At 59.6% G+C, this 22,918-nt stretch overlaps 1 protein-coding gene across 1 annotated transcript; it reads left to right on the top strand.

Moving 5' to 3' along the window:
• Positions 1-8,914: 8,914 nt before the first annotated feature.
• On the top strand, positions 8,915-22,373 carry PRODH (proline dehydrogenase 1). The gene is made up of 14 exons (XM_074887319.1): positions 8,915-9,087; positions 9,297-9,496; positions 15,245-15,279; positions 15,612-15,761; positions 15,906-15,970; positions 16,381-16,497; positions 16,666-16,745; positions 17,017-17,098; positions 17,420-17,512; positions 17,619-17,765; positions 17,930-18,105; positions 18,197-18,295; positions 18,657-18,745; positions 21,298-22,373. The coding sequence occupies exons 2-14, from the start codon at positions 9,348-9,350 to the stop codon at positions 21,483-21,485; spliced, it is 1,470 nt and encodes a 489-aa protein (XP_074743420.1). The 5' UTR covers positions 8,915-9,087; positions 9,297-9,347; the 3' UTR covers positions 21,486-22,373.
• Positions 22,374-22,918: the final 545 nt, after the last annotated feature.

The following is a 22,918-nucleotide window of genomic DNA, read 5'->3' as shown; positions in this document are numbered from 1 at the left end:
TGAAAGAAGTCACAGGAGGGAGAGGGAGTCACACCAGTTCTCCAGCATGCTCCTCGTTAAAAGGAGCTTTTTTGCTTTTGGTTGCCGGTAACCAGAGCTTGCAATAAGATCCCAGCACCTCATTTCCACCAGGCGGTTTATCTGAGCTGCATTAGGGTTGCTCTGGTGCAGCCACGGATGGACGGATGGCATCCGCTGCACACAAAGAGCCAGGGGAGCAAAGCCCTCCAGTCACCTCTGAGCTGGCGAGGGAGTGGGATGGGGTGATGGCAAGATGCAAGGCTACTGCACTGTCTGCTTCTGCAATATCCACAGCTCCAGAGACAAGAAAACTTGGGAAACCCCAGAGAAAGTCATCTGTCATGCTGGCAACATCACCTCTTGTACCAGCAGAACATGACCCGGCCAGAGCAGAGCTGCAGAGCGGCTCTCGAAAGCACAGAAGCAAAAATGTCAGCAAGAGGAACAACCTTTGTTGGATCTGTCTGCCAAGTCCTGCCTGGATTTTGTCCAACTTTACCCTTTAGGGCTGAAATTTTCCATCCTGGAGTCTTTTTCTTTCCAAGTTTCAGTGCAAACAGTCACAGTCGGAGAGACAAGGAGTGCTGAAGCTGGGGCAGCCAAACACCCAGAGGTCTGCCAGGAGGGGGATGGTGCCCTTCCTTGGAGCAGCAGATGAGCTTTCAGAGAGCGAGCTCACTTTTTCCAGCTGTATCAGCAACTCTAATGAGAGAAAATTACTTTGTTTGGCCTGCATTAAGAAAAAAAATAAATCAGTCACTCCAGTGGAAAGCTGTCACATTGCCAGCTTGTGAAACAGGGACTTGGAGTGTTGCCTTCTCCTGTCCCCAGGAAAATCTGCAGAAATTTGGCCAGTGACGTTGAAAAATTATTTGAGAGCTCAAACATTCAGGGTGTGAGTTTTAGTGGCGTCTGTCAGCGCTGCTGTCCCAGGCCTGGTGTCCTCTCACCGTCCCCCGTGGGAGCATCCTCCAGAGCACTGGGGTGGGCTCTGTCCTGGCCTCTCCCTCATCCTGCAGTCCCGGGGTGGCTGTCACAGCTGTGTGACAGCGGGAATGGGGCTCAGGGATGGCAGAGACATGGGGGTCTCTGGCATCTCCAGGTCAGTCTCCCCCTTGGAGGAGCATTAGTTCAAGCCATGGCTTGAATCTCTCCAAGGAGGGATGCTCCTGCTCCCTTTGATGCTTCTTCAGGAAAAAAAAGTAAGAAATTACACATAAAAAATCCAACCAGAAGGAACTTTGAATGTGCAAAACAAAGCCGTGCAACCACCAGAGTGAAAGATGAGATTCAGCCTTGAAAAAAGCAGCACTTTTGGGCAGTAAAATACATCTTGAAGTGACCCCAGCCACGCAGCCTGTTTTTCGTAGGCCGCGTTCATCATGTGGGATGGGGAGAGCAGGGGGACGTCAGGCTGGGGAGGAAGGGTGCCATCATCTACACACTCTGATCCACCTGGTGCCAAAACCTGAAGGCAGGCGGCGAGTAAGGTAAGGGAAAAGGGCAGTGAAATGTCACCCTGGAGCAACACCTCGGCTCTGCCCTTGCTCTCCTGGGGGCTGCAAAAGCAAATTGCAAAGCCCTCACCTGGGGAAAGGTGAACGTGACAGACAAGCCTGTGGGGAAACAAAGAGCTGGTTTGGAGGGGTGGGGGGCAGAGGGGTGGTGGCTACAAAAGGTATAAAGGTAACAAAAAGGCTACAAAAGGTATAAAGGTGAGGAAAAAAAAAAAAGGGTAGATCAGTAAGGATCTGCTGCTTGTGTGGTTGGTGAGCAGGGATACGTGGGTTTGGACGTGTGGTTCAGGGCTCTCTCCTAACGCCTGTGGATGTTAGTCATGCAAAAGTGGATGAACCCTCTTGGAGTATCCCCTGGCCCTGCGGTGCTCAGCTCGGGGCAGGGGCTGGCTGGGATCACAGGGCAGAGACCGCAGGGGAGATGGAGAAGGACGGGAGACACGGCAGATACAGGCCCTGGCTGGAAGCAGATGGAGACGGAAAGCAGTGCCCTGCCGACCTCTCAGATGACGGATGGCTTGCACGCTGCCACCGGCTGCGCTGGTTGGGGTGGGAGTCACTGAGACTGACGGCCTCAGTCACTTTTCCCTTTTTCTCTTTAATTTGTCCCAGAAGACTCCTGTCCCCTCCTTCTCGGGCTGTGTCGTGGTGCTGGTGGGAGGACAGGGGATCACAGGGCCTTCGAGCAACCCCCTCTCCATCTCCAGGACCTGGCAAGCCACTTGTTCCCAGCGTGGGAGGCTGAGCCAGGAGAGGTGAAATGATCCCAGAAAAGTCAATCTATTTTCAACTCTATTTTCTTTATTTTTTTTCTATTTTCAGCCTTTATGGGATCTTGCATTTGGAAGGGAGCATCAGCCCCTTTCCCTGGGCCTTTGGAGGGGCAGACCAGCACTTCCCTGGGACAGGACAATAAGATAAAAGCATGATGGTTCCTGAAGTATTTGCCTGTGAAAAGGAGGAAAGCAGGAAAACAACACAAAAATAAAGAAAACAGAACAACTTTTCCCCTTTCCCTGTGGACATCTCAGGAGTGCAAGGTGAAAAAGAACATTTTTCCTTGCGCTTTGTTCCACTAGAAGAGAAGTCCAAGCGCCACTCAGTGGTACACGCTCTCAAGCTGGGAATCGACCCATCCCCTGAACCAGACCGAAACCCACCTGAGGAGAGGAGCCATCTCTGGGCAGTGGACATCAATGCTCCGCGACCAAAGGGCCTTTGCTGGGGCTGTAGCAGCCCTCAAATTGATGAGGCTTTGCTGCGAGACATCTCTGCTTCCTGAGGCACAGTAATTAAGAGAGTATTTTTAGAAAAATGAGCCACCACATTAATCAATAAGGAACAGACAGGTTCTCAAGGGTAAGGGTGGCTTGAGTTAATCTGCTAAAGCCTTGAGAGCACTCCTTATCCCGAGTCTGATGATGGCTGGTTGCCACCAGATTGCTGCAGGGAGCCCTGCTCCAAGCCCCCGGCACGCCGGGCTCCTGCACCAGCACCTGGGGGCTCTTTGGCTCAGCTCAGCGTGGGGAGCCTGGCTCCGTGTCCTGGCCAAGGGATGCTCCTTGCAGGCAAGAGCTGCAAAAAGAGTAGAGGGGGTCCTTAATATCATCACCTGGGAGGAAGCTGAGAGTTTTGGGAAGATGCTTGCTGGACTGCCAGCCCTGGGCACACACTTCCCTGGGTTCACGTCTCAGAAGCAGCTCTTGATGGGGGCAGGAGGGACACAGCCAGCCCCCCACCAAATGCTCCTGCTGTCCCTGCCCAGGGCTGGCCTGTTCTGCCTTCCACCCATCTCCTGGGGACCCGTTCCCTGGCAGCCCCTACCTCTGCCCTGAAGGGCTCCTCTCTCTCGCCTTCCTCTCCCTGCTGCTTTCCCAGGAATGCTCGCCCAGCACGAGGTGTTTAAATCATTTATGAAGGGTTAAAACAGAGCTGGCTCCCTCCAGGCGCTCTGGCATCCAGGCTCCGTAAACAACCCACCCGCCAAGGGAGTCAGCTTGGAAAAAAGGCTTTTTATGTCTATTCCCCAGACCCCACTTCCACAGAAACCTTTCAGCATGATCCTTTCTCAGCTGTAAGTGCAGCAAAATTGTTTCAGGCATTCGCTGACCTTCCTTTTCCCCCAGGCACACTCATAGACATATCACACAACCCACTTCTACTCGCAGATGGAAAACCAGAGGGAGCTTCTGCAAAAAAAATTACCTGATGTGGGAAGTCTGATGTGCCTTCTCCTGCCTTGGATATTTCCTAGGTGCCCTTTCAGAGGCAACCTCCTTTTTTTTATAGCTTTTACCTTTATGGAGATAGGAATTCACCCGGGTATTTTCTTGATCAGAGCCCAGCCCAGCTTCCCAAATCCTGACCGTGCAAGGTCCAGGACAGACAGGAGATCAGCTGCAAGAGGAGTCCCCCAGCATCTCTTTCTGTTGGCAGTGTCTGTGGCAGCTCTCAGCTGCTCTCACCAGGGCTCCCAACCCACAGAAACACCCCAGGAGCTGGAGCTCCCACCCTGTGACTCCCTGGGTGACCACCAGCAAGTCCCCAAAGCTCCCCAGTCTGTTCCCATAGAGGCAGGACACGAGTGCTGCAGCCTCACACTGCCTGCACAGTGCTGTGATGGGGTTCACCACCACCCTCACGGCAGCGGTTAAAACTCCAGGGCCTCTTTAGCACCAGGAGGAAGGGGAAAGATGCAGTTTCCCAGTTCCCCAGTGGCAGGAGGACAGGCTGGGTTCTCCACCACACTGCCGGTGCGTCACAGCAAAGCGGAGCAGCGCCTGTAATGGTCCACACTGCAGCACGAGCCACCCCCAGGAGGGTGACAGGGAGGGTGACAGAGCTGCTTGGAAAGGTTAGAGAGAAACAACTCGTCATCTAAACACACCCTGTGCTAGTGCTGGGAGCTCCCATGCACCCCACGGGGGTTTTATTCCTATCAGCGTGGATATTAGTGGGTTTGGGGGTCTCCTTGAAGAGTGGCACGGCAGGAGATGAAGCCTCTTGTGAAGAAAAATAACCCTCAACCAGATGATGAGCCACACGCAGTTGCAATCTGGGAAGTGCCGTCCCCACCTCCACCTTCTTCTGGGTTTTGCTGGCAGGTCCACGGCAGACAGTTGCCCCTGCGCCATGCTGGGGAAAGGCTGCAGCTCCTGGCCACCCTGTCACGTCCTGCTTTAAGGGGCACACTTAGCAGAGCTAGACGCCAGCTGAGGGTCCACATCGCTCCAGTTTGCTGCCAGGGTGTAGATGTCCCTCCCAGCACGCTGGCCTGGGGTGGAAGCGGTTTGGTAGCACTGGTGCTGGGCACGAGTCGGGCGTGTGATCAGCGTGAAATACCCGGCGGAGGAGGATCTGAGTCAGCACTCTCCAGGGAAACCACAGAGGGTGGATGTTGGGAGCGCGGGGTGCCCAGCGTGGAAAGGGCTGCTGGAGCAGGCAGGGCTCAAGGGCTGGCAGAGCTGCGGGACAGCGAGGATGGAGCCCCAGCCCCGAGGATTGCCCCTACCCCGGCATCAGGCTGGAGGAAGGTGATGGGTGACGAAGGCTGATCCCTGCGCCCCAGCACCTGGGGGTCATGCGCCTGTGTCCACTTCTGCTGAAAGGCAGGAGGAGTGATTTTCATCTCACAACTCTCCCTCCCAGGTGCCGTGAGCAGCTGCTGTTACTTGTTGCCATCTGTTATTTTCACGGTGTCAAAAAAGCCTCCCTGCCGAGCACCGGCCCATGAAATATGCATGCCGTGGCCTCCCCCTTTCCAAACTGCCATCTCCTCCTGCACTAAATCCCCTTCTTGCCTATTTGTCTCACATTCAGATCTGTTTCTCTACATCTTATGGCTTCTCAAGGCATCAGTAACAGCCTCTCCCTGGCTCAGCGCCGTTGCTGGCGCAGCCGAGCGTGCCCGCTGAAGGACTCGGATCCGTGTCCCCAGGCCTGGGGCACGTTCCCTGTGCGGGAGGCAGCAGCGTGGTTGCGCTCGTGATGTGGCTACCGGTGCCGTGGGCTGGACCGGGCTTCCCACGCCGCGCAGGGGCCAGCTGCAGCCACCATGCTGGTAGGAGCAGACCTTGAGCATCGGCCTGGGCACGGCGGGGTGCGGGTGTTGAAGGTTAAACTTTTAGATCAATGTAAGCAATATCATATTTAGGTCAAGAAAGCTGTTCTTTGTTAAGTTGACAAGTCAAAGGCATCCCCAATGAGAAGAGCCCGTAGATAACCTTTGAGCAAGGACATCCCGGAGCAATTAGACCTTGAGGAGGACATGTAATCAGGATGTTTTAAGGATGTTTGGCAAGCAAACTCAAGGTCCATGTATCCTTAGCTGAACTATCCCCATTATGATACTAAAAATCACACCTAGAGGTCAAGAAGACCCTTGCCCAGGTGAAGACCCTTCCCCTGAGCACACGTAGTAGTAGAAGTATTGTGTCAGCAGTATTATAATTGTATGTAAATTACTAACCAATCAATGTAAAGAGGACGGACTCGGAAAATTACTAACTCTGCAAGTTTTGTGTATAAATATAGTGCAGAAAGCCCCGTTGGTGTGCGTGATTTGTGGGAATGCACCGAGCACCGAGGCTTGCACAACCCTGAAATAAATAAGCAATGTCGCTCCTGAGTGTGTGATTATTGACCTGTTGCGCATCGGGTGATGGAATCCGCTTTTCGGACAATATGGGGACAGTGGCCTAAAGGGCATAAAGTCCCAGCTGAGGGGGATGGGGAGCTGGGGGTCAGTGCTCTGCAGGACTATGGTGTGGTGACCCGCAGGGGCTTGGCACGGTCCTCACAGCAGCCTCGAGCATCCCTGGTTGGTCTCCCAGCTATCGGCAGGGCTCAGGGATCCCCTCTGCTTCGGGACCAGCCATCCTGAGATTAACACCAGATTGCACTTCCAATGAAACATGTCTTTTTTACATTTCATCTTTGTATTCAGATCTGAGACTAAAGCTCCTCCAGAAACTCAGATCTGGTCGTGCACCACAAACTCCCTGTCCCAGCCTGGAGGCTCTGCCAACGCCGCGGGGCTGCCGGCTCTGCCAGCACAACGGGCAACGCTCAGAAACTTTCCCTGTTGAGATCAGGCAAGTATTTCCCAGGGGTGACTGATGCTGTTAGAGCCTTTCAAGGGAATTTTCTCTGTGGCACCTGGCTGAGAAATGAGCTCCCTGCCACCGCACAGGGGTCTGGCTGTGGCTGTTGGTTAACAGGGAGTCGTGGCTTGGCCTGGCACCACTGAGGCTAAAAAAGGAGCAAAAATTACAGTTGATTAAAAGTTTTTAATTGCAGCAGTGGCGACTGCTCCTCAGGCTTTAATGCAGCTCAGTGTAGCAATGGCTTTTTTTTTCCTCAACAGGAGTTTGAACCGCAGCCTGAGACTTCACATGCGCAATCTCGTGGCAGCAAGGAACTTCAGGTGAATTATTTTGCCCTGAATAACACAGAAGAGTTAATGCAGTGCAGGGAATATTGTGAAGGAAAGAGATGCCTTTTCATAGCTGACTTTTTACCCAGCTCTGCTAGGGAACAATGCCACTGCCTGGCTCTCACCATGGAAGGCTGGGACATCCCAAAAGGAAACCTTCCTTGCAAATGAACTCAGAGAACCTCCGTGGTCTCACTGCTAATTGCAGCAATGCCAGTGCTGGGGCGTGGAGGAAAAACCATTTGCTGTAACTCATTTTTCCTGTCCTGCTGACCCTGTGGTAGCTGTACCTCATCCAGACGGGGTCAGACTTTACAGTGTTTACAGTTTGCTGGACTGGAGGTTGCTTTGGAAAAGAAAAGTTTTGCATCGCAGCTACTGGAGCCTTCTCAAAGCTTCGGGCTCTTTCTCTCCACCCCACTCAGGACGTGGTGGGAATCACCCCAGCAAACCTCGCAGGCTTGTTGCTGCCTGCTCCCCTCCTGCCTGGCCGATGCTGCCTGCGCTGAGCATCCCCAGGCACAAGATGTCACTGAGGAGCTGGGTTTGGGCAGGTCTGCATCAGCCTGGAGTCATCCTCCGGGAGCCACTGCGAAATTGGGGCTGGAAAGGTCGCGTGGAGAAGAGACGTGGTCATGGAGAGCGGCCACAGAGACAGAGAGGGGACGTGGACACTGAGAGGGGATGTGGGCACGGAGAGGGGATGTGGGCAGCGAGAAGGGATCTGGGCATGGAGAAGAGATGCAGCTGTGATACTTGCTGCTGCAAAACAGTCCTGCAAAAAGGAAGGGAGGTCCCCGCTCTCTGCTCCCCGGGCCAAGAGTCAGGAGCGTATCTGGCCACGGGGTGCCAAGGAGGTGCTGGGTGATCTCTGGAGTTCGGCACTGGGTGTGCCTGGGAGGAACAGCTCAGGCAAATGCCTGCCAGGAGCAGCACAGACACTCGGCCCTGGCCAGGAACCTCCTCAGGCCCTGCCAGCCCTCTCTGCCGTGGGGCTCGATGGGGCAGGTGAAACCCAACTGGCCCAGCCCACGCCGAGGGAGCCGGTCTGCTGGCTCAAGCCCCCCCAAGCACCCATGAACCCTGCCCAAATGAACAAGGATTCAGCTGAAACCCTAAACTCGTTCACGCACAGACCAGGAGGAGCAAGAACAGGGGCTTGCAACATCTCTCCCATGACAAATCCCCCAGGTCTGAGATACCCTCCACAAGGGCCTCCCAGCTCTGGGGGCTGGACATGCCCCAGCGATTGCTACGAGGGGACAGGGACCCTTCTGGGGCACCCTTTGGCCCTCCCTGGGGCTGCTCTACGGCGTCAGGAGCCCCTCGGCCTTGCGGGGTTGGCCTCGGTGCTGCCCTCAGGGCCCCTCCAGTGGGATGGTGACAACTTCAGGGCTCCCCTGGCACCTCCATAGCTCTCCCCGGGGCTCCCCCAAGGCCATGGGACTCTTTCCCCCCCCCGACCTTGGCCCTCCCCAGCGCTGCTCCAAGGGGATGCGGCTCCCTTCAGCCCCACCCGGGGCACCCCTCGGGCCACCCCTGCCCTTTCTGTGCCCTTCCCGGGGCTCCTCGCAGGGCTGTGCCCCCGGGCCGGGCTGCCCCGAGGGGATGGGAACGGGGAGGCCGCCGGGCTGGGGGGCTGCGGGAGAGGGGTGCGCCGGGCAGGGGGGTCCCGGTGCCGAGCCGGGACGCGGGGCGGAGCGGCGGCCCCGTAGCCCCGGCGGGCGCGGCCGTGTCGGCGGGGAGCCCCGCGGGGCGGCGCCGGGCGGGCGGTACTTAAGGCGGCGGCGCGGGGCGAGCGGCCCCGCCGTGCCCATGGCTCCGCCGCCCGCGGTCCGGGCGCTCCGCGCCGCCGCCGCCCGCCTCGGCGTCCCCCGCCGCCCGCGCTCCGCGCCCGCAGCCGCGCCCCGCGGGGCCGCTCCGCCGCCGGCCGCGGACAGGGCGGCCCGGCCGGTGGTGCCGCCGCGGGGTGCGGAGCGGGGGCCGCCGCCGCCCGCCGTGGATTTCGGGGACCCACGGGAAGCGTTCCGCAGCAAGAGCAGCGCCGAGCTGCTGCGCGGGCTGCTGGTGCTGGGGCTCTGCGCTGTCGGGCCGCTGGTGGAGCACAACCGGGAGGTCGGTGGCGGGGGGGTGTCCCGGGGCGGGGGGGGCGGTGGTGCCGGGCAGGGGTAGGTCCCCCCTCCGGGTGTGGAGCCGGGCCTGGGGGGTGCCCGCTCCCCGAGCTGCGGGGGGGGGCGGCGGTCTCCGGCCGGTGGGTATGCGGGTCCCGGGGGTGTCCCGGGGGGGGCTGCCGGCGGGGCGCTGAGCTGTTGCCCCCCCCGCAGCTGCTGCAGCTGTGCCAGCGGGTGCTGGGGCAGGCGCTGTTCGAGCGGCTGATGAAGATGACCTTCTACGGGCAGTTCGTGGCCGGGGAGGACCAGGAGGCCATCAAACCGCTGCTGCGGCGGAACGCGGCCTTCGGCGTGGGCGCCGTGCTGGACTACAGCGTGGAGGAGGACCTGGGCGCCGAGCGCCGGGAGCCGGAGTGAGCGCGGGGCGGCGGCGCGGGGGGGCGCGGGGGCGGGACTTGGCCGCGCTGCCATTGGCTGCGCCCGCCCATCCCCCCCGCTCCCATTGGCTGCGGGGCCGGGGGCCGTTGCGTCACAGCCCCGCCCCCCGCCGCGCGATCACACACCCCCAAACTGCTACCCCCCCTCCCCCATTTTTCCTTCCCAGGGGTGCTGCCCCGCCCCCCGCCGTGGTGCTTTTCCCCTCCACCTTCCTGCACACCCTGAGGTGCTCCCCACCTCCCCCCCCTTCCTTCTGGGGTGCTGCTCCCCCACTCCCCCTTCCTTCTGGGGTGCTGCACACCCAGTCCCTACCCCCACCGGGGCGCTGCCCCCCTCCACCCCCCCTTGCACACACCACGGTGCTGCCCCCCCCATCTGCTCTCCCTTTTCCCCCACACTGGGATGCTGCCCCCCCAACCCCCATTCCTCCCCCAGGGTCCTGCCCCTTCTATCCGCCATCATACACACACTGGGGTGTCCCCCCCCTTCCCCAGGTCACACCCCCTTCCCACACTGCCCCCCCATCCCAGGCAGCCTCACACCCTCTGCCAAGGGCAGGCGCCGGCCCAACGCCGCCGGTAACTTTCCACTCTTCAGGCTCCAGCTTCAGGCGGCTCCGTTCACCCGGTCGCTGGGCCGCTGCCCGGTACCCCACGGTCACAGGGGTGCGCCGTGTCCCCCCCACCCAGGGCAGGGGCGGCCCTGCTGGGGGGGCGCAGGCTGGGGACGCTGCACTCCCCTGGGCAAGGCTGCAATAGCCCCGTGTCCCTGTTCGCAGCAGGGGACATCGTCCAGCCTTGTCACACGGTGTTAAAAATACAGCAGAAGTGGGGTTTTGGGGTGGTTTGCAAGTCGGGTTTCGGGTCAGTCTGGTGATGCAGGTGCTGCTGCTCAACTCCTCGGGGCCGCTGCCGGGAGCTTTATCTCTGCTCCCCACTCGGGTGCTGCTTATCAGGGACCCCCCGCTCGCCCCTCGCCGCCGCTGCTCGAAGTCCCCGTCAGTGTGAAGGTCCTGGAGCCGCACAGGGGCGAGGCAGGGCTGCACCCATCCCAGCCCCTTGCAGATTGGGCTGCAAACTTCCTATCTTTTATATAAAAGCTTCAAAATACCCCACTGCAGCCCGTGGGGGCGGCTGGCTCTTTCGAAGGTTTTCAGGAGCGGCTGGTTTCTTCCCTGGGCTGTGGTCCAGGCTCGTTCCTCCGCATCGCCGTGGGGCTGAGCTGGCCCCAGCGCGACCCCCCTGAGCTGGTGGTGCTGGTGCTGCTGGGCTGGCGTGGCTGCACTTCTTGGGCTGGCTGTGCCCGTGCCAAGTGCTTTCCTGTGGTTGACCACTGAGGGCTTTTGCAGGCAGGCTCTGCCTGCACCTGTATCCTGCCTGCTCACGGTGCGGAGGCAAGTGACAGCGGTTTGTGAGGTGCCCAGGCTGCACTGGTCTGTCCCTGGAGCAGATTTGGGGGTTACGTGTGTGGGACTTCTTGCTAGATGAGCTCTGCCTGTGCTGTGTGGGTCATTCTCACCCAAGAGAGCTCAGCAAAGCCACCCATGCCCCCCGATGCCACCCTGCCCGAGCCCCAGTGGGATTTGCTCCAACAAATGGGCAGGGGTGGTTGGAAAGTCATCCTGGAGATCTCCCAGGGATGCCATGGAGCTGGGACAAAGCCCAGAGGAGGCATGGGTGGCACCAAAAGAGCTCTGTTGGACCCTGGCCCGTGCCAAGCATCGCTCTCGGTCCTCCTTGGCTCTGTTCAGGGGCAAAACCCCAAATTACCGGTGCTTCTGCCAGGGATGGTGCCGAGCTGGGCTGCACGTGGTTGAGAGGCTGAGGGAACTGGGGGGGTTTAGTGTGGGGAAGAGGAGGCTGAGGGGAGACCTCATGGCCCTCTACAACTCCCTGAAAGGAGGGTGCAGAGAGGGGGGATGAGTCTCTTGAACCAAGGAACAAGCACCAGGACAAGAGGGAATGGCCTCAAGCTGCGCCAGGGCAGGGTCAGACTGACTCTTAGGAAGGATTTCTTTGCAGAAAGGGCTGTTGGGCGTTGGAATGGGCTGCCCAGGGCAGGGGGGGAGTCCCCATCCCTGGAGGGGTTGAAGAGTCGGGTTGACCCAGCGCTGAGGGATCTGGTGGAGTTGGGAACTGTCAGTGTGAGGTTCATGGTTGGACTGGAGGATCTTCAAGGTCTTTTCCAACCTGGATGCTTCTGTGATTCTGTGAGAGGGTGAGTGGTCCAGGACTTGTGGCTGCTGGACTCTGGAGCTGTGTCCTTCCTTTCCATGAGCACTTTGCTGGTTTACCCCGCAGCCAGCTGGGAAGCAGAGGTACAAACCAGATGCAGCCAGCAGGTTTTTGGGGCTCCTGGTGCCATCTGCTGTTGTTTCCCCCAGGCAGAGCCATGCTGGGCTCACCAGTGCAGCTTGCTCTTGTGGAGCAAGCTGGAGGTAACAGCAGGGAAATGCCCTTTCCGCCGCAGCGATGGGCCCTGGCCACTCCTTGTCACAGCCGTTCTGGCTGGGAACAGCAATGCAACATGTGCAGGCACTGGCTTATCCTGCCTGCTGCAGGCTCTACCTGCCCTGCCCTGCCTGGGCACCAGCTTGTCCCGGGAGTCCTTGGCCATGTGGTGAAGGCTGCCGACAGGTCCTGGTGACACGGCTGGAGAAAGGTGTCCTGCAGGCAGCAGAGCCTGGTGCTTCTCCGCAGCACGTGGGCTGAGGGCGTTGGGGTGGCTGCAGCCCTGGGCGGGGTGTGGAGAAGCTGCGCTGCAGCTGGGCAGGGGCTTCTGTTCCCTGTGGGGTGAAACAAGGAGCCCCCCAATAGTGGAGGTGGTTGTGGTCCCCTTGCAGCCTTGGAGCCATTGCTGGCCCATTGGCATCGCACACCAGGAGATGGGTTGGGGCTGGCTAACATGGGGAAGGACAATCTTGCCCCCAAGCACTGTCAGACACCCTGAATGGCTCTGCCACGCAGCACGTGGACTTTGCTTTAGACTTCTAGAGATTTCTTGCATGGACACCTGATATCTGCCCCAGCGTGGGATTACGAGCCAGTCTGGCCAATCAGCCTCCCAGAGCAGCCACCTCCCCTTCTCCTCCTGCTCCCAGTGCTCTGCCCACATGTACTGTGGGTCCCTGGGATCACAGGGTGGTTTTTGTTTAGCTTGAAGCTGTGCAAGGAAGTCCTGTGGTGGTGCTGGGCTGGTGCATGGTGGCAACTCATGGAGCAGGCTTGAGGAAATCTCTTCTGCCAAGAGCTTTGCTTTATTCCTACCTGCAGGGTTTTAAGCATCACCCGTAGCACCGGTCTGGGCTTCATGTCACCTTGAGTTTTTTCTTGGATGTGGTAATTCAGGGACAGCTTCTCCCTCGTCTTCCCACATCCCTTTTGCCAGACCCATTTGCTGGCGAGCAAAGCAAATACACTGTGCTCGTGGCACCCTCCTGGTAACCTCCAGGGTGAAATGGATTATTGCCTACTTATTTCTGACAGGGGGACCTTTGTGCTTCTCCTGAGATGGTTTATTTGAGCCTGATAAAAAAAAAACTTCCTGAAAGTCCCAGTCTGCTGTGTCAGCCAGATTACTGTTCCCTGCAATCCAGCAGGCTGCATCAAGGCTTCGTAACCTGCTTTGCAGCCCTCGGAGGACCTGTTTTGTGCATGCTTTGGCCGAGTGTGAGCTCCCAGGTCCTGAGCCTGCCTTGCAGGTGGCTCCTTTCTGGTTATAGCCTGCAGAAGTGTTTGGGCAGTGCCTGGAGATGTGTCCTGCTCTGGGAGACTTGCTTTTGGTTTGCAGAAGGGATGGCCAGGTATAAGCTGGGTCAAGCGGCACTTGGTTGGTGTAGGAATGGCTTTGCTGGCCAAGACTAATATTGCAAAGAAAGCAGATGATATTCAGGAAGAGCTATTTCTTCAGCTGGAAGGAGCTTCCTTTATTTTGCTTGACGCAGAACAATAAAGCGAGCACCATGGCACTGCTTTGAATGCCCCCCTCGGGGATGAAGGGCTCAGTGCAGTCATGCAGCAGGAATGCTGCTGGAAAGGGTGTGTTTGTCTCCAGGAACACAAAATGCTTCAAATTCAAGGGTGCTGTTTGCTAATTGAGTTGTGTGTGTTCACCCTGGACAGGTCAGAGGAGGGTTTGCTCCCTGCCACTCCTCCCCAGCATGTTGGACGCAAGTTGTGCTTTGGGGTTCGGAGCTGTCCTGCTGGGCTGCAGCTGGGACCTGCCCACAGGACCCATCTCCCTCAGCATGTCCTCAGAATTGCAGCAGCGTGTCCGGCTGAAGCCTTCCCCCACACCACGCTGCCTGCTCCAGGGGGACCTTCCATCCACCGGGGGCTTTGCTGTCGCATCCCATCCCTGGGTGTATGATGTCTCCTCCTTCCTTTCCTCCACACTCTGTATTTAGGGACAGAAATCTTCCTGACCTGTCCTCAGGGTAGCAAAATCACGAAGCAGAGCCTGCCAGACGTGGTGCCTGCTGCTCCCCCGAGCTTCAGCTGCTCCTGCCCCGGTTCACACCGGGCTTTGCTGCGCTTTGAGCAATGCGGGTCCGTTCCTGGCTCTGGGGAGCCGGAGGCAAGGGCTTGTCTCTGCTTGTTTATGCTTCCAGCAGCCCCTAATCCCAGTCACAGGGTTTCCATGTGGGAGAATGTGTTCTAGGACCGTGCCACGTGCCTCTCCGCTCTCGTGCAAGCCCTCTGGCTCTGGACAGATGGCTTTGCTGCTTGCCTCGCCGTGTGCGATCACCCCGTGATCCCAGGGACCCACAGTACATTCAGGCAGAGCACTGGGAGCAGGAGGAGAAGGGGAGGTGGCCGCTTTGGGAGGCTGATTGGCCAGACTGGATCGTGATCCCAAGCTGAGGCAGATATCAGGTGTCCACACAAGAAATCTCCACTGTTGGGCACAGCCAGTTTTGCGACGGTGACCCCAAGGCAGAGATCTCTGGGAGGAGATGGCTCTGCTGTCACTCAGGGCTGCTCTCCAGGGGCTGGCAGTGTTTCTGGGTGAGACCCCAGGTCTGTGGGCTGGATTTAGGGTGTCAGCAAGAAGGCTCAGCTGCTCAAGCTGAAGGAGGATCTCATGACTTGGCCAGCATCCCCTGGGCTGTCAGAGCCTTGTTATCTCTGTGGCAAAGAGCTTGGGCTTGAAATTACACCTGAGCTCAGCTGGAGATGAAGCTGTAAGCTGTTGGCTAATACCAAGGCACAGAGAAGCATGAGGCAGCTGAGCTGCAGCAGGGCATCTTACGGCTGGATGCAAGGACCTCCTTGCTTCATGGTCTGGCTGCTGGTGCCTGCAGGGTGGGGAGGCGTTGGGTTGAGGCTTGGTGCCACCACAGTGAGTACCGTGGGCCGGTGTGGTTGGAGATGGAGCACCCAGCCCCACCAGGGCCGACCTTGTCCTTGCTGTGGGATGGACTGTTTGAGAGCAGCTCTGGACCCTGGGATGGAGCATCCTCCCTGTGCTGCCTCAGGGCCTCCAAGTAGTACTTGCCTGGATGTTGAAACCCCGTTGCCTTCCAGAAGGGGGTTTGGGGCATCTGACCTGCCAGCGGAGCTCGTGCTGAGCAGCATTTGTTCCACTGGTGATGGGATGGCAAGGGAAGAGCAGGGTCCAGCGCCAGGCTGGCAGCAGGGGAGCCTCAGAGCTGCCCTGGCCACCGGCGAGGGGTTGTGGGGGGTTGCTGACCTGGCCCTTATCTTCCCTGTTTCTCTTCTTAGCTCCTGCACCTCTGCAGCCGAGAAGGAGATGGGAGGTGAGTGACCAAGCCTCTCCTGCTAACAGGAGATAGCCTGAAGGTCCAGCTGATCCAGGCACTGTGGGCCTGGTGTGAGGGAAGGACCCAGCTCCCACATCCTCAAAACACGAGCTGGATGAGGAACTTCTTGGTTCTTGGCCAACCTTGCTTCTCAGCAAAGGCTCCTCTGCTCAGGCGACAGAGCAGGCAGGGCACGTTGCAGCCCTCGGGGGCTCTTCTGAGGTCCAAGCCAGAGCCCCTCTCCACTTCACCCACGGCAGAAGTTCCTGGGGAGGCTTGTAGGAGCTTGGCAGGGCTGCATGGCCCATCTCCATCCTCTTCCACCCCAGGAGCAGAACAAAGGGAGAAGCAACACCGAGCTCATCGGGGATTTGGGGATCGCCGCGATGGGGTCATCAGCGCCCGCACATATTTCTATGCTGATGAGGCCAAGTGTGACCAGCACATGGAGACTTTCCTCCGCTGCATCGATGCCTCAAGTAGGTGCTCCACATGTCCTGAGCAGCCCCACTGTGCTTGGGGACTGCAGCAGCCCTGCAGCATTCCACCCTATCCTGGGTGCCCCCCTTCTGCCTGAGCACCCTGCCTGTTGGGCTAAGCTGTGGCTTTGTGGCTCCATCCAGGTGGCAGCTCAGAGAACGGCTTCTCGGCCATCAAGCTGACAGCACTGGGCAGACCTCAGTTCCTGGTGAGTGCCAGAGCTGTGACCAGGGTGAAATGGGTCAGAGCCAGGGCCATGGATAATGCATCTGTTGGGGCAGGTGCTTTGGGATGCCAGGCTTGCTGCAGTGGCATCTCTACAGATGGCAGAGAGGAGTGGGCACCAATGGTCTGTCCCCTGTGTGCCCAAGACCACCCTGGAGACCCTTCCTCAACTTTTGGGGACACATGAAGAGCTTAGAAGTTTAAAGGTCCCAACATGAGGGTGTGGGGGGTCTGTACTGCTAGGCTCGGTCTCTGCTTGGCCAAGGTGCCCTGCTTATAGGGTCAGGATCTGCCTCAGGCAGGGTATGATCTTGCAAAGCTCTGGCATGATAGGAGGCTCCATGCCAGCTGGGCTCCAGCCTGGGTGTCTCACCTCAAGCTCTGGCCTCACAGCTGCAGTTCTCGGAGGTGCTGGTGAAGTGGCGGAGGTTCTTCCACCAAATGGCTGCGGAGCAGGGCCAGGCTGGGCGGGCAGTGCTGGAGATGAAGCTGGAGGCGGAGAAGCTGCAGGTGAGGAGGGTGATGTCTGAGGGAGGAGGCAGTGCTGCTGGGAATGTGCTGGTGGAGGTGGCTGGTGGCCGTAGAGGTCCTGGAGCAGCCCTGACCTGTGACACCTCTGAGCCTGGAGCAGTATGAACCCCTGTAGCCCCTTGGCATTGATGCTTCTTTTGGTGACAGGAGGCCCTGGCCAACCTTGGCATTGCCACCAAGGCGGAGAGCCAGCACTGGTTCACGGGCGAGAACCTGGGCATGAGCGGGTAAGCTGCGTGTGACCTGGGGGGTGCTGCGGGATGGGGATGCTGGGGGACCTTGTCCCTGTTCCTGGGGCAGTGGGGCAGCAGTAAGGGGAGGCCTCCAAAGGCCAGCAGTGGCTCAGCACCATGTTCAAGCACAGAGGAGGTTTGGGTGGAGGTGACAAGTCAGGGTGCCGTGTGCTGTGCACCCTGCTTGCTGGTGGGGGTCAGGAGCTGGTAGACACCCCCTCTGCCCCTGCAAGACACCAGTACAGACCTGTCTCTCTGCTCCCAGCACTGTGGACCTGCTGGACTGGAACAGCCTGATTGACAGCCGCACCAAGCTCTCCAAGCTGCTGCTTGTCCCCAACATGCAGGTGGGTACCCATCTATGCTACCCCTGGAGCAGCCCCACGAGGAGGGCAATGAGAGTTTTGGGGAGCAGCATGTGGGTCTGCTGCCCCCGGCCCTGCCTGGTGGCTCGCTGGTGGCTGTGGTGCTGGCTGGCATCTGTGCTGCCAGAGCCTGGCTGGGTGTGCAGCCACCAAGCTGGCAGGGTGGGCACACTGTGCTCGCTGTGCGGGGAGCTGGGGTGGGCAGCAGCTCCAGGGCTGGGCTTTCTCCAGGGGCTGTTTCTGCCTCCCATGGGCAGGGCTGGCCGCAGGCAGGCAGGGTGCCACAAGCTGTTCTCATTTCAGACTGGGCAGCTTGAGCCTCTGCTCTCACGCTTCACCGAGGAGGAGGATCTGCAGATGAAGCGGATGCTGCAGCGGATGGATGTCCTTGCCAAGGTAAGGGAGCGCTGGGCTGGGGGAGCTGGGCACGGGCACTGCCGCAGAGGGGGAGACCTAGCAGTTGGCCCCATGAAGCCAGCCGGCGTGTCACTCACCCCCCTAGAGAGCCACAGAGAAGGGCGTGAGGCTGATGGTGGACGCGGAGCAGAGCTACTTCCAGCCAGCCATCAGCCGCCTCACCCTGGAGATGCAGCGCCGCTTCAACAGGGACCAGCCGATCATCTTCAACACCTACCAGTGCTACCTGAAGGTGAGGTCTGGCAGAAAGGATCTACTGGAGCAGCTGGATGGAGACCTCGGCTCCTGAAGCCATGGTGATGCGATGGTGCAACTCTGGGGCTGGCTGCCTGAAGGTGCAGGGCAGAGGTGGCACTGGTGAGATGACCTTGTGCCATCTCTCCCATCTGGTCCCAGGAGGCTTACGACAATGTGACAGTGGACGTGGAGCTGTCGCGCCGGGAGGGCTGGTGCTTCGGCACCAAGCTGGTCCGCGGTGCCTACATGGAGCAGGAGCGGGAGAGGGCGGCCCAGATTGGCTATGAGGATCCCATCAACCCCACCTATGAGAAGACCAACGAGATGTACCACAGGTAGGGCACAGCCCCAGCCATGCTCCTCCCTCCCACCCCACCAGGCACGGGCTCAAGCGGCCTCACCGTGGAGCCCTGTACTGTCTTACAGGTGCCTGGACTATATCCTGGAGGAGATCAAGCACAGCCGGAAAGCCAACGTGATGGTGGCATCTCACAATGAGGACACAGTGAAGTTCACCCTGCGCAGGTGGGTGCTGGGGAGGCAGCGCGGTGTGGCAGGGACTGGGAGCTCTGGGGACGTGGGGGCCCAGCAGAGCTGTGGTGAGATGTGCTGTGGCTTGTCAGGTCTCCCTCTGTGCTCACCCAGTGGGGTCCTCGCTCCTATCTGGTGCTCAGGGCTTCAGCATGGTAGCCCACAGCAGCTGCAGAGCTGGCCCCATTCCTCAGCCCGGAGGCTGTTTTAAAAATAAATCAAGTCCTTGCATCCCAGTATCCCTCTGGGACGTGGTCAGTGCCATGCTCTTGTACTTGGAGACTCTGGTAGGACGTGCTGCCCCTCCGTGCTCTGCTACCTCTGCTCTTCCCTAACGCCGAGTCTTGGCTTGCAGGATGATGGAGCTTGGGCTCCATCCCTCGGAGAAGAAGGTGTGCTTTGGGCAGCTGCTGGGCATGTGTGACCAGATCACCTTCCCTCTGGGTGAGTGCTGGGAGCAGGGGGGACTTGGCAGACATGCGCCTGCCCCACCTTGACCCCTGGGGTCTCCCTGAGCAGCTGCTGTGGGGTCTGAAGGATGGATGGAGCCAGGCTGTGGGTCTGTCAGAGCAGGGCTGGCTGAGGACAGCACCTTGTTGCCTCTTCCCTAGCTGTGTGGGGTGCTGTGACCCCTGCATGGGGTTTGGGGAGGATCACAGAATCATCTAGGTTAGAAAAGACCTTGAAGCTCCTCCAGTCCAACCATCAGCCTCCCCCTGACCGTTCCCAACTCCACCAGATCCCTCAGCGCTGGGTCAACCCGACTCTTCAACCCCTCCAGGGATGGGGACTCCCCCCCTGCCCTGGGCAGCCCATTCCAACGCCCAACAACCCCTTCTGCAAAGAAATCCTTCCTAAGAGCCAGTCTGACCCTGCCCTGGCGCAGCTTGAGGCCATTCCCTCTTGTCCTGGTGCTTGTTCCTTGGCTCAAGAGACTCATCCCCCCCTCTCTGCACCCTCCTGTCAGGGAGCTGTAGAGGGCAATGATAGATGTAGATGAGGATGTAAATGGAGCATCACATCTGTCTCCTGGAGGCACCACTGAGACTGTGATGGCTGTGCAGGGAGATTCCTGCTTCGGACTACAAGCTGAGGTTGGGGTACCCCTAGGTGGGGCGGAGACTGATCCCGGCAGCCAGCAAACCCCTCCAGTACCCCCTTGGTCTGGGAGCGTCGCTTTGCTCTGCTGGAGGTGCACACCGAGTCCTGGGCTCTCTGCTACCGCGGTGGCAACTGGCTCTTGTGTGACCTTGTCCTCTCCTCTGCTGCTGGCCCAGGCAGCAGAGCGGAGCTCCCGGGGGCGCGGGCAGGCAGACATGGAGGATCCAGGTAGCCCAGCTCAGGTCAGGGACTGATCCCCCTGCCCTCACCGGTGTCCAGAGCTGGAGACCCGGAGCCAGGAGAGCAGCCGGAGGCGGACCGGGCAGTTGTCCAGAGTGGACGCTGCTCTGTCCTGGAGTTCCCCTCGCGAGCGGGGCTTGGCTGCCTGGCCACAACCTCCTCTGCTCATGCTGGAAAAATGTGTTAACTCGAAGTTTCTGCTTGAATGCTTCTTGAATTGGCCCGGCCCTGGCTGCCGACATTCCCAGGGCTCCCGGTGACCTCGGCCCGCTCCCCCCGGCGGTTCCCAAGCTCCCCGTGCTGAGCCGGGGAGGGACGCGCCGCCGCTCCCCCCGGCTGCCCAGGGCCGCTCCCAGGCCTCCCCCTCCGGTGCTCAACCGCAGCCTCCGGCCGCCGCAGCCCCCCCACCGCCACCCCTCGCTCGGCGCACGGCCCGAGGGGCACGGGGCCGCGGGGATGGACGGGAAGCGCTTTTCCCCTTTTTTCTCTCTTTTTTCTCTCTCTTTTCCTCTCTCTTTTCCTCTCTCTTTTCCTCTCTCTTTTCCTCTCTCTTTTCCTCTCTCTTTCCCTCTCTCTTTCCCTCTCTCTTTCCCTCTCTCTTTCCCTCTCTCTTTCCCTCTCTCTTTCCCTCTCTCTTTCCTCTCTCTTTCCTCTCTCTTTCCTCTCTCTTTCCTCTCTCTTTCCTCTCTCTTTCCTCTCTCTTTCCTCTCTCTTTCCTCTCTTTCCTCTCTTTCCTCTCTTTCCTCTCTTTCCTCTCTTTTTTCTCTCTTTTTTCTCTCTTTTTTCTCTCTCTTCCCCCCTCTTTCCCCCCTCTTTCCCCCCCCCTCTTTCCCCCCCCCTCTTTCCCCCCCCCTCTTTCCCCCCCCCTCTTTCCCCCCCCCTCTTTCCCCCCCCCTCTTTCCCCCCCCCTCTTTCCCCCCCCCTCTTTCCCCCCCCCCCTTTCCCCCCCCCTCTTTCCCCCCCCCTCTTTCCCCCCCCCTCTTTCCCCCCCCCTCTTTCCCCCCCCTTTTTCCCCCCCCCTTTTTCCCCCCCCCTTTTTCCCCCCCCCTTTTTCCCCCCCCCCTTTTTCCCCCCCCCTTTTCCCCCCCCCTTTTCCCCCCCCCCTTTTCCCCCCCCCCTTTTCCCCCCCCCCTTTTCCCCCCCCCTTTTTCCCCCCCCCTTTTTCCCCCCCCTTTTCCCCCCCTTTTTCCCCCCTTTTCCCCCCCCCCCTTTTCCCCCCCCCCCTTTTCCCCCCCCCCTTTTCCCCCCCCCCTTTTCCCCCCCCCCTTTTCCCCCCCCCCTTTCCCCCCCCCTTTCCCCCCCCCTTTCCCCCCCCCCCTTTCCCCCCCCCCTTTCCCCCCCCCCCTTTTCCCCCCCCCTTTTCCCCCCCCCTTTTCCCCCCCCCCTTTTCCCCCCCCCTTTTCCCCCCCCCTTTCCCCCCCCCCTTTCCCCCCCCCCTTTCCCCCCCCCCCTTTCCCCCCCCCCCTTTCCCCCCCCCTTTCCCCCCCCCCTTTTTCCCCCCCCCCCTTTTTCCCCCCCCCTCTTTTTCCCCCCCCCCTTTTTCCCCCCCCCTCTTTTTCCCCCCCCCTTTCTCTTTTTTCTCTTTCTTCTTTTCCCCTTTCCCTTTTTTTTTTTTCCTTTCTTGGCACTTCCCTAACCAGCTTCTCTCCATCCAGGTCAGGCTGGTTTCCCTGTCTACAAGTACGTGCCCTACGGCCCGGTGAACGAGGTGCTGCCCTACCTGTCCCGGAGGGCCCAGGAGAACAGGGGCTTCATGCAGCGGGCGAACCGGGAGCGGGACCTGCTCTGGATGGAGGTCAAGAGGCGGCTCCTCGCAGGCAGCCTCTTTGGTCCCAACCACTAACCCCAACCACGGCATCCAGCCTGGGGACTCCTGTGCCTTCACCTATAACCACTATTGCCATTCCCCCTCCTAGTTCTGCCGCAGTTCCCCCCCGCCCTCCCCAGCACCCTTTACACTGGGAGGGATCGTGTCCTTGTTGCTGTTTGAACCACACACACTGTAGAGCTGCCCCAGCCAGCACTGCCCTGAGGGACGGTCCCTCTGCCAGCCCGGGGACTCCTGAGCTGTGCTTGCCCTGGGCTGTCTCAGGGGAGGTGCGGGGGCTCCCCTGCCAGCCCCACCCCACCTCAGTGAACGCTGTCCCGGGGTTTTCCGTTGCAGGACTGCATGGGGAGATTTGGCCACCGGCTTTGTGCCATGGGCTCAGGTCCAGGGCGGGCTGGGTGGCTTAGGGACAAGCTGGCCTGAGCCAGAAGCTTTTCCAGCCTCTGCCAAGGCTGGGGCATGATCTCCTCCAGCTCTGTGGCTGCAGAAGCCACAGTGACCTGTGAAATGTCACTGCGCAGGGGCAGGATCAGTCCCTGCTGCCTGTCCCAGGGCAGCTACAACCTGGCTGCTCACCAGCTCTGCACAGACTGGAGCTGAGTAGGTCCTGGGCAGGACCAGGCTCTTCCCCCATCCCACCAGGCGAAGCAGAGCCCATATCCCCTGGGCTTGTCCATTCTCAGGCACAGGTCCAGCAGGGTGGGAGTGGCGAGGGGAGCTGGCTGGCCCCATCCCTGTGCTGTTCCTGCCCTGCCCACAGTGCCCAGCTCTGCTGATGGACCAGGTCCGCATTGCGGGCAGGGGCAGTGGCTGCTGAGGAGCACCAGGAGCCGGACCACAGCTCGGCTCTGCTGTACACTGGATTTGCAGAGAACACTGGTGATTAAATCATAACTGTTCTCACTCCTGTCTCTCTCTCAGAGTTATTGGGCAGCCCTCTCTCCCTGGGCTGTGCTCCACTGCCCTGGTCTCAAAGGGGGAGTTAATGCCTGTTCTCAGCCCCCTCCAGCTGCACACTTTGGCCTGACCTGGGGCCAGAGCTTGGAGAAAGGAGCCAGAGATGGGTGCTACTGAGTGAGGCTGAACTTCCCTGGGCCTGGGAATAGAGAAGCAGTGGAGCTGTCTGTGGGGGGAGCTGGAAACCCTGGAGCATCCTACTACCTGGGGTGGGGGGATGGCAGCTGTGGGACCCTCTCCCCACCCTGAGAGCTTCTTTTGGGGGACATGCACGCTGCAGGCTTTCACTGCCTCAAATTAGGGGCATTTTTTCCTGGGGTCATTTTGGGCTCTACAGGAGAAGCATCTCTGGGCTTCCCTGCCCAGCAGCTGAGGCAGAATCTCCTTTGCCCCTGGGTCAGTCCCTCCACTTCTGGTGAGCTACCCCTACCCCAAAGGGGTGAAGTTTAGGCTTTCCAGAGATGTTTGCCTACTGCCTTTTCTCTTGTTGA

This window comes from Strix uralensis, chromosome 17 (assembly GCF_047716275.1).
Source record: "Strix uralensis isolate ZFMK-TIS-50842 chromosome 17, bStrUra1, whole genome shotgun sequence".
In the NCBI taxonomy this organism is placed as follows: domain Eukaryota; kingdom Metazoa; phylum Chordata; class Aves; order Strigiformes; family Strigidae; genus Strix; species Strix uralensis.
Note: the sequence above shows the minus strand (reverse complement) of the source record. Positions and strands in the feature narration are given on the sequence as shown.